Here is an 11,844-nt window from a genome sequence, read left to right on the forward strand (position 1 = left end):
TCAAGATCAGTCTGGCTTACGTAGGTAGCTCCAGGACAGCCAGGGCTATGTAGAGAGACCCAGTCTCAAAAAAGAGAGAGAAAAAAGAAAAACAAACAAACAAACAAACAAACAAAAAACAAGGCCGGGTGTTGGTGGCGCACGCCTTTAATCCCAGCACTCGGGAGGCAGAGGCAGGTGGATCTCTGTGAGTTCGAGGCCAGCCTGGTCTCCAGAGCAAGTGCCAGGATAGGCTCCAAAGTTACACAGAGAAACCCTGTCTTGAAAAAACAAAAAAACAAAAAAACAAAAAAACAAAAACAAAACAAAGGGCCGGAGAGGTGGCTCAGTGGTTAGGAGCACTGGCTGCTTTTGCAAAGGACCCAGGTTCGTTTCTCAAAAAGCCACATGTAGGCTCACAACTATCTGTAGGTGCAGACGCATGCATATGTATGTGGACAAAGCACTCATGCCCAGAAATAAGATAAATAAATGTAAAACATCAAAACAGTTCCAGGCCAGGCCTGGAAAGATGAGCTCAGTGGTTCAGAGAATTTGCTGCCCTTTCAGAGGACCTGAGTTCACGTCCCAGCACCCATCAAGCAGCTCACAACCCCTTAACTCCAGCTCAGAGATACAACTCCTGGGTCCTCCAAGGGCACTCATGCTATACACACACATAGACACACGCACACACATCATACATACACACTCATGCACACGTGCACATACATCATACATACACACTCATGCACACACATCATACATACACACTCATGCACACATGCACACACATCATACATACACACTCATGCACACATATCATACATACACACTCATGCACACATATCATACATACACACTCATGCACTCGTGCACATATATCATACATACACACTCATGCACACATATCATACATACACACACATGCACACATATCATACATACACACTCATGCACTCATGCACACACATCATACATACATACTCATGCACACATATCATACATACACACTCATGCACACATGCACACACATACATACACACTCATGCACACACATCATACACACACATCATACATACACACTCATGCACTCATGCACACATATCATACATACACACACATGCACACATATCATACATACACACACATGCACACATATCATACATACACACACATGCACACATATCATACATACACACTCATGCACTCATGCACACACATCATACATACACACTCATGCACACACATCATACATACACACTCATGCACACATGCACACACATACATACACACTCATGCACACACATCATACACACACATCATACATACACACTCATGCACACATGCACACACATACATACACACTCATGCACACACATCATACATACACACTCATGCACACATGCACACACATCATACATACATGCACATACACACTCATGCAGACATACACACTCACACACACACACGCACACACAAACACCCCTACATTCATATATACACACATATATGCCAAGTATGTGCCCCTGTAATCCCAGCATTTGAGAGTCAGGATGACTGTTGCACCTCTAAGTATGTTTTGGCCTCTTAGCAAGTTCCAGGCCTGGGCTACACAGAAGAGCCTGTCTCAGAGGAGGAGGAGGAGGAAGGCAGGAGGGGAAGAAGGAGCAGAAGGTGGATCAAAGTTGGGTATAAGGAGGGGTTAAATGGATAGATGTTAGGTCTCTCTCTCTCTCTCTCTCTCTCTCTCTCTCTCTCTCTCTGTGTGTGTGTGTGTGTGTGTGTGTGTGTGTGTGTGTGTGTGATTTATTTATGATGTTAGGTGTTTGGTGCATGGACAGCTGACAGCTGGGGGGGCGAATGCAGGACTGGATGAATGCATAGATGGATAAGCAGCTGGGTAGATGAAGCTAGGTGGACAGATTGGCGATGATTCTTGGACGTTCAGAAAGTTAGAGAGATAAGAGGTAGGTATGTGTCTGGGTGGGCGGGTGGGTGGATGGATGGATGGGTGGATGGGTGGATGGATGGATGGGTGGATGGATGGATGGATGGATGGATGGGTGGATGGATGGGGGTGGATGGATGGGTGGATGGATGGATGGATGGGTGGATGGATGGATGGGTGGGTGGATGGGTGGATGGATGGATGGGGATGGATGGATGGATGGGTGGATGTGGATGGATGGATGGGTGGGTGGATGGATGGGTGGATGGGATGGATGGATGGGTGGATGGATGGATGGGTGGGTGGATGGATGGGTGGATGGGTGGATGGATGGATGGATGGGTGGATGGATGGATGGGTGGATGGGTGGATGGATGGATGGGTGGATGGATGGGTGGATGGGTGGGTGGATGGATGGATGGATGGATGGATGGGGATGGATGGGTGGATGAGTGGGGTGGATGGGTGGGTGGGTGGGTGGATGGGTGGATGGGTGGGTGGATGGGTGAATAGGTGGGTGGATTTACAATTGGCCTCATGAGTGGAGAGAATGATGGAAGTTCAGGTGGTGTCCTACTTTTATCTCTGCTGCTATGATAAAACAGCCTGACTAAAGCAACTCAAGGGGAAAGGGCTTTTCAGCTCACAGCTCCAGGTTGTTGGAAAGTGGAGACAGGAACTTCGTCTTGAGGCATCTGGTCACATCCATAGTCAAGAGAGAAAAGGAAAGCTTACTTGTGCTCACTCCCTCTCCACACATAAGCAGTCTGGAATCCCTGACTAAGGAAAGGTGCCACCTACAGTAGGCTGTCTTCCTACCACAATTGACATATTCAAATTAGTCCCCACAGACACTGCCACAGGCCAACCTGACTGAGACAAACCCTTGTTGAGACTCTTTGCAGGTGGTTGTAGATGTGCCAGGTTGGCAATGAAAACCATCACATGCTACGTGGGGTGGCACAAGCCTTGAGTCACAGCACTCAGGAGGCAGGTAGATGGTTTTGAGTTTGATGTAAGTAGTGAGTTCCATGCTGGAGCTACAGAGTGAGAGCTGAAAAAATTACTGTAAAAACTACACATCACAGATGTGCCCATGATGGGAAGCCAGACCACATTCCTAGTCTAAAGTCTGTAGGCTGTGTAACCTCTTTTTCCTGCCTTCCTCTTTCCATCGTTTCCCCTCCTCTCTTCTCTTTCTCCTTCCCACCCTCCTTTTCTCTTCCTCTCTCTTTTCTGAGATATGCTTTTACTCTTAGCTAAGGCTAGCCTCCAGGTGACTGTAATCCTACTGCCTTAGCCTCCTAAGTGCTGGGATTGTAGGACATTCCACTCAGCAAAAATGTTTTGGAGACAGGGTCCCATTATATAGTGCTACACTGTAGCACAGGCTAGCCCCGAAGGCCCTGCTTCAGTCTTCCAAGTGCTGGAGCTATAGGCGTGTGTTAGAGCACCTCGCTTGCCCATGTTCCTTCTCTCTCTCCCTCCCTCCCTTCCTTTCCCTGCCCCTCCCTTCATTTCTGTGACAGGGTCTCATGTAGCACAGGCTAGCCCCTAACATACTATGTAACTCAGGATGGTCATGAACTTCTGAACTTCCTACCTTTGCTTCCCAAGTGGGGATTAGAAACATGTACCACCAGGCTCGGTTTTTGTTTGCCTCCCCCCCCCCACCACCACCACGCACAGCCTGTTCCTTTATCTGTTATGCCTGAATTATAGCAGTAGTTCCCAATCGTGGAGTTCGGTGTGAAGAGTTCCCAATCCTGGAGTTTGGTGGGAAGAGTGTTACAAATAAAGCCAGAGCTTGGAGCCTGCCTCTGTCTTTTGCAATGGAAGGGCAGATGGGTAGGCGTGTGGGCGAACAAACAGGGCAGGGTGGAAGCCAGGGCCTCTGGAGCCCGGGGAGTGAACGAATCACACACACTCACACAGAGATCCCTTAGACATTTTATTAGGGCCTTAGGTGGAACTGGGGGGTGGGATCTTTCCTCTTCCCTGGGAGGATTTCAGATCTGGACATAGGACAAGTTGACGTCACCTTCGATTTCCAGCATGTCTATCTTGTGGAATGCTTGGAACCGGTGCGAGTAGTCGAAAAAGTGCTGGCCGTTGGCGAACACCTTGAATCGATCCGTGCCGCAGCGGATTGACAGCTGCGGGAGGAAGAAGGGAGAGGTAAGGCCCACGGCTGGACCCGGGTCTGTGGGGGGTGGGAAGGGGTCTCCCAGACTCACGTCAAAGAACTGCCCGGGGCCGAACGGGTTGTAGGTAATCTTCCTCTCCTCGGAGCCCCAGGAGCCATTCAGAAAGCTGTTGCGAACCACACCCTCACCGATTCGGGGGTTGATGTGGAGAGCTACGTCACCCGATGACCCCACCTTGAAGTTGATGGTAAATCTGAGAACAAATAAGGGGTCAAATGGGGTCTAGCATCGGAGTCTTGAGGAGGGCTGGGGTCTTGATCTCTGGGCCTGAGGGAGGAGGGGGAAACCTGGGCTCTTACCTCCTGGCTGTGGGAAGTATATAGCCTTTGATTATGATGGTTCTTCGGGCTGTAAGCCCCCCATATAGGGCCCCCACATATGGCACAGGCTGTAGAAAAAGAACATGGGGTCCCATCCAGTCTCTCATTAGAGAATCGAGGTACAAGACCACATTTTCACAGACAGGAAGAATGGGCCCCAACCATGTTTCTTCCTGAACAACTTACTCCTTACCCCCCACCCCCAAACCCTCAGCCCTCATGTAGTCCACCCTTTCTGGGCTCCCCACATTCCCCGCATCTCTTCAGCTTGCTCCCCAAATTGCTGCTAGCCCCGGGAACACCATACCGGGTTGAAGGTTGGGGGTCCCGCCATGACCTACACAAGAAGAAAGGGATATCACTATTCAACATTTGACAAATACCTCGTCCAACCTATCTCCATCCCTCTCCCCACCCCAAATTCTTTACATCCCTCCACAGGCCCACCATGCCCCTCCCACTTACAGGCAGGCTGTTCATCTGTGGAGGGTTGTATCCAGGACCCTACAGGGTGGACAGACAAAGCAAGAGTGGTGAGGGAAAGTGGGGTCCTTTGACTGCCCCTAAATCACCTCTGCCATTAATCCTCCACCCCTTAGCAGGTACTTACAGGTTGAGTCTGAAAACCCATAGGTCCCTGTGGACACAGAGAAGAAAGGAGGTCATGGTTAGCACCCCTAATTCTAGACTGGAAAGTATCAAGGAGAATACCTTGGGGCAGTCCCTCGGGTAAGGCAATAGACCATGCTGTATTTTAGGGACCACCAGAGCATCAGTGGCTTTGGGACAACATCTGGTCTATTCTATTCTTTGCTCCTCCTTCCACAACCTTGTATTAGTGACTGTCCCGGGCCCCTCATCCACCCCTTGCAGCTCCCTAGCTGAGGATCAATCTAGAAAGTGGAATTCTGAAGGCAAATGGGGCCCTTGGTACTTCTTTCCAGGCCTGTGACCACCAACATTCCCAGCTCCTGCTTTACCCACCCAACCCTGGGAGCAAGCTGGAATCCTGGGAGTCATCCCAGGCTCCTGTCTCTGCCAGGCTCTCTGCTTGCCTGCTCACATCTATCTCTATCTATCTCGGTGGCTCGGTCTCTCGCAGCGCCACGATGCTATATACAGGTGATTTATTCTGTCCAGAAAGCCTTCCCATCCCCATCATCCTTTTTTGTTGTTTTGTTTTGTTTTGTTTCTCAAGACAGGGTTTCTCTGTGTAGCCCTGGCTGTCCTGGAACTAGGTATGTAGACCAAGCTAGCCTTGAACTCAGAAATCCACCTGCCTCTGCTTCCTGAGTGTTGGGATTAAAGGAGTGCACCACCACTGCTCAACTTTCTTTCTTTCTTTTTTTTAAGACAGTCTGGCTGTCCTGGAATTCACTATATAGACCAGGCTGGCCTTGCACTCACAGAGATCCACCAGCCTCTGGCTCTCAAGTGCTAGGATGGTGTGTGCCACCATCAACCTGAGGTGTTATAAGTGCTCTTTACTGCTATCTCCCTAGCCCCCAGGTTGGCAGCTACTTTCAGGCTTTTGTTAGCTAATTGGTTGGTATTGAGAAAGGAACTCAGGAACTCATCCCATACCCTAAGCTAGTTTACTCTAGCTGAGCCACGCCCCCAGCCCCTCACTGGGGGGATTCTAGGCAGGGGCTCTACCGCTGAGCCACGCCCCCAGCCCCTCACTGGGGGATTCTAGGCAGGGGCTCTACCACTGAGCCACGCCCCCAGCCCCTCACTGGGGGATTCTAGGCAGGGGCTCTACCCCTGAGCCACGCCCCCAGCCCCTCACTGGGGAATTCTAGGCAGGGGCTCTACCACTGAGCCACGCCCCCAGCCCCTCACTGGGGGGATTCTAGGCAGGGGCTCTACCACTGAGCCAATGCACCAGCCCCTCACTGGAAGATCCTGGGCAGGTGCTCTACCATTAAGCAAGCTTCAACTTGAGACTTTTGGCAGTGGCGTGCTGCTTTATCGCAGTGGGTGTGTGTTGGAGGCTCCTCGTAGGCTGTGTACCTGGGTGTGGAGCTTCTAGGACACTAGGACCCATATTTGTTTGGCATTCAGATCTTGCTCTGTTGGCCAATTTCCAACGTTATTGCACCAAACTACACTGAACAGCCATATGGTAGCTGGGCTAGGTGACCCACATGCCTGCAAACAGGACACAGGGTTTGTTCCATCACCACCCTGCTGGGTGTGCAGTGGCAACTCAGTGTGGCTTTGTGTTTACCGGGTGACTAATGTGGTAAGCAGCCTGTCCTGAATTTGTACGCTAGTCTTTTATCTGCTGGTCTTTTCTCGTCTCACTTTCTGACTCAGTTTGTGTGCCTCTTCTTCCTCCTGGAAGCCCTTCTTGTCTAAGTCAGATTCTTCCTTTAGATGCTCAGAACGCCTTGTCATAACCCCGCCCCCAGGACCGACCCTCTGCCTGAGCCTCCTTAGCTGGATCCTGACCCTCTCTCTACCTGCATCCCCCTCATGGTCTTGACCACGGAAGCCATGCTCCTCTGGTTACTTGTCTATATTTTTGATGGGCTGATAGGGAGGTCCTTCTGTGTATGTTCATCTTATTGGCTGTTGAATAAAGTATTGTTTGGGGCTGGAGAGATGGCTCAGAGGTTAAGAGCACTGGCTGCTCTTCCAGAGGTCCTGAGTTCAATTCCCAGCAACCACATGGTGGCTCACAACCATCTATAGCGGGATCAAAATAAATAAATCTAAAAAATTTTTTTAAAAATAAAAAAAAATAATAAAGTACTGTTTGGCCAATGAGGCAGCAAGTTAGGTGTGACTAGGAGTCAAGGGGGATTCTGGGAAATGTAGTAAAAAGAAGTCTTGTGATCCATGCAGGAAGTGACATAGCAGGCCGACTCATATATATATATATATATATATATATATATATATATATATAAGCAGGGACAAACAGGAAGTGGTCCCTTTTCTCTTGCTCTTCCTCCTGGTCTCTGCTCTGGAGTCGCCATGTGATCTGCCAGCAAGAGAGGGCGCCAGCGGATGGCGTCCTCCATAAGATAAGTCTTATAAAATATATAGATTTATGATTATTAAGACTGAGCTAGCAGATGAGAAATCCTAGTCATTGGCCAAGCAGCATCTGTACCTAATATCAGTCTCTGTATGTTACTTGGGACCTTAACGTGGCGGCGGGCGGAACTTGAGCAGCCTGGCAGAAAGCGCCCACGTGGCAGCAGGGCTCGGGTGCCTTGGCGGAAAGACTTGTTGTTACAATGGACAGTCTTGATCACCACAGGGTCCCTAAGGCCCACTCGTCAAAGGGGACTAGAGATGGGCACATACAGAGTGATGAGCGTGAGAATAGGTCCAGGGCGCAAATGAAGAGACATTCCTTACCGGATACGGGGCCGGGGCAGACTGGCCTCCAAGGAAGTTGATTGACTGAAGTTCCAAGTCTCCGTCCACATGCAGATGGTTGACCATCTGTATCGGCAGCCGGTGCCCATATTCATAGAAGGGCTCTCCATTTACCACCACCTGGGGGGCACAGAGCAGGTGTCGGGCATCAGCACCACGACACAAAGGACGGTGGGATTGTATTTATTTACTTAGTGTGTATGCATGTGCAGGTGTGCTCATGTGTGTGCAGGTGCACACGTGTGTGCACACGTTTTTATGGAGGCCGGAGATCAGCTGTGAGTGTTGTATCTCAGAGCCATCCATCCATCTGCCTTGTTCTTTGAGGCAGGGTCTCTCACCACACCTGGCAGTTGTCAAGCGGGCTAGGCTGGCTAGACAGCCAGCTCCAAGGATCCCTCCTTCTCTGCCTCCCTGGAGCTGGGATTAGAGCCTGGCCCACCACTCCCTGCTCCCTATGTGGGTGGTAGGGATAGAACTCAGGAACTCAGGACTTGCATAAACAGCACTTTACCGACTGGGCCATTTCGCCAGTGCCAAGGGGTCCTCTCCCCCCAAACCCCACCAAGAGACAGGGTTTCTCTGTGTAACCCTGGCTATCCTGAAACTCACGGTGTAGACCAGGCTGACGTCGAACTCACAGAGATCCGCCTGCCTCTGCCTCCCGAGTGAGTGCTGGGATTAAGGTGTGCAACTTTAAATTAAAACTAGCAGTGGTGGCTCACGACTTGAATCCCAACACAGAGGCAGGTGGATCTCTGTGTGATCATGGCTGGCCTAGGCCGTATAGCTAGTTCTAGGAAAGCCAGGCCTGTATAGAGACCCTGTCTCAAAAAAAGCAAACAAATGAAACAAAACCAGAAAACCGGAAAAAGTAAAAAGAAGGCTGGGAGTGTGGCTCAGTTACTTTTTTTTTTTTTCACTTTTTTTTTTTTTTTTTTTTTTTGGTTTTTCGAGACAGGGTTTCTCTGTGTAGCTTTGTCTATCCTGGCACTCGCTCTGGAGACCAGGCTGGCCTCAAACTCACAGAGATCCACCTGCCTCTGCCTCCCGAGTGCTGGCTCAGTTACAAAGAACGCACTTTGCACTTGCTCGGCAGGCGCAGTTGGCACGAGGCTATAATTCCATCAGCAGGGTAGATGGCAGTGAGGACAAGAGGACAGCAGGGAGGGAGGGGCTACGGGAAGGGGGAGGGCTGGCTGCAGGGAGGGGCCCAGACCTTGTAGTGCTCAGGCATGACCATGAAGACCAGCTCGAAGTGTTTGCCCTTGTGGAAAGGCATGCTCTTCTTCCTCTCCTCGTTGCCCCACTGTCCACTCTGCTTCGTGTTGAAGACCACCTTGTCCCAGCCGTCAAAGCGGGGATTAAAGTGGAAAGCAATGTCTGTCTCCTCACCCTGTCCCACCGTGAAGTCCACACGGAACCTGGTGGCATATAAAGAGCTGGTTCGGCGTCTGCCTGCCAGGGCGTGGGGCCTTCTATAAGAAGCTCTGACTTCATCCTGTCCTGGGGCCTCCCTGACTGGGCCCTGACACCATGGGCCAGCTTACAGGCAGGTAGGGACCCTGAGTTCCATCTGGTAGAGTCTAGCGGCCACCTCTCCTCTCTGCTTCTCTTTTCATCTCTCCAGAGTCTCCTCAGCGATCACGGTGAATCAGACTCTCTTTCTTAGGTCCTTTTTTTTTCCTTTTGGGGGGGCAGTGGGAGGAGGGTGATATAGGTCAGGGCTCACTCTAACTTGTGATGCTCCTGCCTCGGCCTCCAGAATGCTGGGGTCGCTGGCGTGCACCACCTGAGGGCAAGGATCTTTGTTCCCATCCAGATTCTGTTCCCAGCTATTTTGAAGGAGGGAACACCAAATAAAGATACAAGAATTGGGGAACTGGAGGGACACTTTAGCCGGTGCTTACTATGCAAGCCTTAGGAAGCCATGGGAAAGCTGGGCCTCGTGCTAACTGGCCAGCCAGCCTAACCAACAAGCTCTAGGGCCCAGTGAGAGAATCTGTCTCAAAAAACAAGGTGGATAAACCTTTAATCCCAGGGAGGCAGAGGCAAGCAAATCTCAGTGAGTTTGGGCCAGCCTGATCTACATAGCGAGTCCCAGGCTAGCCAGGGCTACATAATGAGACCACTGTCTCAGAAACAAAACAACAAAAAATGCCACTGAAGTTGACCTCTGACCGCCCCACGAGTATACACAAACCTACACACACTATGTGCATACATACACGAACACACACACACACACACACACACACACACACACGTGCATACATACACACACACACACACACACACACACACACACACACACACACACACACACAGGTGGATGGTGCCTGAGGAAGACACCTCAGGTTAACCTCTGGCCAACACACACATGCATGCATGGATCACACACACACACACACACACGTGTGTATACACTCTGCATACATGTACACACTAAAAATGGTAAGGTTAAAGCATGGAAACAGCCAAGCCTTAATGGAATTGCTCTCTTTTGCACATTGAAACCCGACAACCCATTTTTACAGATGGGAATCTGAAGTCAGAGCTCTCTGAGTTACACAGTGGCTGTGTCCCCTTCCAAGGGGATTGGGGTCGGTGGCCTTGGGCTCTGAGCTTGTGATCTGAATTCATTCTCTCAAATCTGTCACTTCGGGGGGTATTAACCCAGCTGTGGGGCCACTTCTCCTGGTGACCTCTTCCTGACCTCTGTTGGCCAACCTTGACAGGATTCACTCATTGCTTCCTTTCTTCCTTCTTCTGCCTCCTACATTGGGGTCTCCCTGTTCATTTCTGTCCCCATAGGCCATTTGTACCCCAAAAGCAGCCAGAGGGACCCTGTGAACACCAGAGTCCCAGCATGCTCCAAACTGTGCCCGTCCCCAGAGTTTGGGAAGATAGAAAGCCCCTCCCTGGGGGGTGAAGGGGGGAGTGTCTCACCGTCTCATGTTCTCTTTGGCTACTCCTTGGATGTAAATGGACATTCCGACACTGAGGCCACCTGGGATGGGCCTCTTGTAGGGCAGAGTCTGTAGAAGGGGCCAGATGAAGGGCCTCAGAGGCTGCCTGCCTCTCACAGCCCTTCCCCCATGCTCCAAAGACCCCCCAGTCCCTTAAGCAGGGGAGATGAAAGTAGGGGTGAGGGTATGGAGAGATGGCTCAGTAGATGAATACCTGCCCAGCATAACAAAAGGGTGAAAGGGAAAACGGGGTTTGGGGATGCAGGCCCAGCGGGCATCTCACCGGGTTGTAGGTGGGCTGGTAGCCCGGCGCTGGGACAAAGGCCATCTTGAGGGTCTGAGCTGATAGCTTGTGCTGGGAGAAGTAAGTAAGGGAGTGTGGAATGCTGGCAGGTTGCAGGTGGCCTTATACTAGAGGGAGTGGCTGTCAGGGGAGAGTTCAGGAAGTCTCTCAGGTGGGAATCTCTCAAGGGCACACCCTAGCCTCCCATTCTGGCAGGGATGCTGACCCTCCAATGTCCCCCACAAAGAGGAAGTATTCCTGGACTTGGACCTTGCCTGACTTTATCAGAGCCATAAAGCCCTGCCTTGAGAACTGTTAGCAGAGGGAGGGTGAGATCGGGTGGGCAGGGCAGGGGCTGGGCCACAGGAATATCTGGACAGGTGGCCAGTAGAAGCAAGCCAGAATGAAAGGGAAATGCTATGTACCTCCTGACCCTGCACGCACGCTATAAGGCAGAGGCTTAGAGCTCACCCCGCTGGAGCCCCAGGTTCTGGGTTCCAGCTCTACCCTTGCCCCTTCCCGGCTATCCAGAGCCGGTCCCTCACTCTCAGTCTGCCCATTATAAAGTGGGGAAATGACACTATCCACCTATGAGTCCTTGGAATGATTGGGGACCCCAGCATGTGGAAGTTGGAGGCAGGAGAATTCCTGCAAGTTTGAGTTTGGCTTCGTTGGTAGAATGCTTGCTGCGGGAAACCCTGGGGCTCGTATCCAGCACTACATAAACAGAGGGCTGTGAAAG

The 11,844-nt window shown here is 51.0% G+C and overlaps 1 protein-coding gene across 1 annotated transcript; it reads right to left on the reverse strand.

Annotated features, from left to right (window-relative positions):
- Positions 1 to 3,939: 3,939 nt before the first annotated feature.
- Lgals4 (galectin 4) lies at positions 3,940 to 11,147 on the reverse strand. The gene is made up of 9 exons (XM_027430626.2): positions 11,103 to 11,147; positions 10,800 to 10,888; positions 9,070 to 9,274; positions 7,830 to 7,970; positions 4,923 to 4,961; positions 4,765 to 4,794; positions 4,437 to 4,525; positions 4,168 to 4,330; positions 3,940 to 4,086 (listed from the first exon to the last, which is right to left on the reverse strand). Exons 1-9 carry the CDS (start codon positions 11,145 to 11,147, stop codon positions 3,940 to 3,942), a joined length of 948 nt encoding a protein of 315 aa, XP_027286427.1.
- Between the last annotated feature and the right edge of the window lie 697 nt (positions 11,148 to 11,844).

This window comes from Cricetulus griseus, chromosome 9 (genome assembly GCF_003668045.3).
Source record: "Cricetulus griseus strain 17A/GY chromosome 9, alternate assembly CriGri-PICRH-1.0, whole genome shotgun sequence".
Taxonomy (NCBI): domain Eukaryota; kingdom Metazoa; phylum Chordata; class Mammalia; order Rodentia; family Cricetidae; genus Cricetulus; species Cricetulus griseus.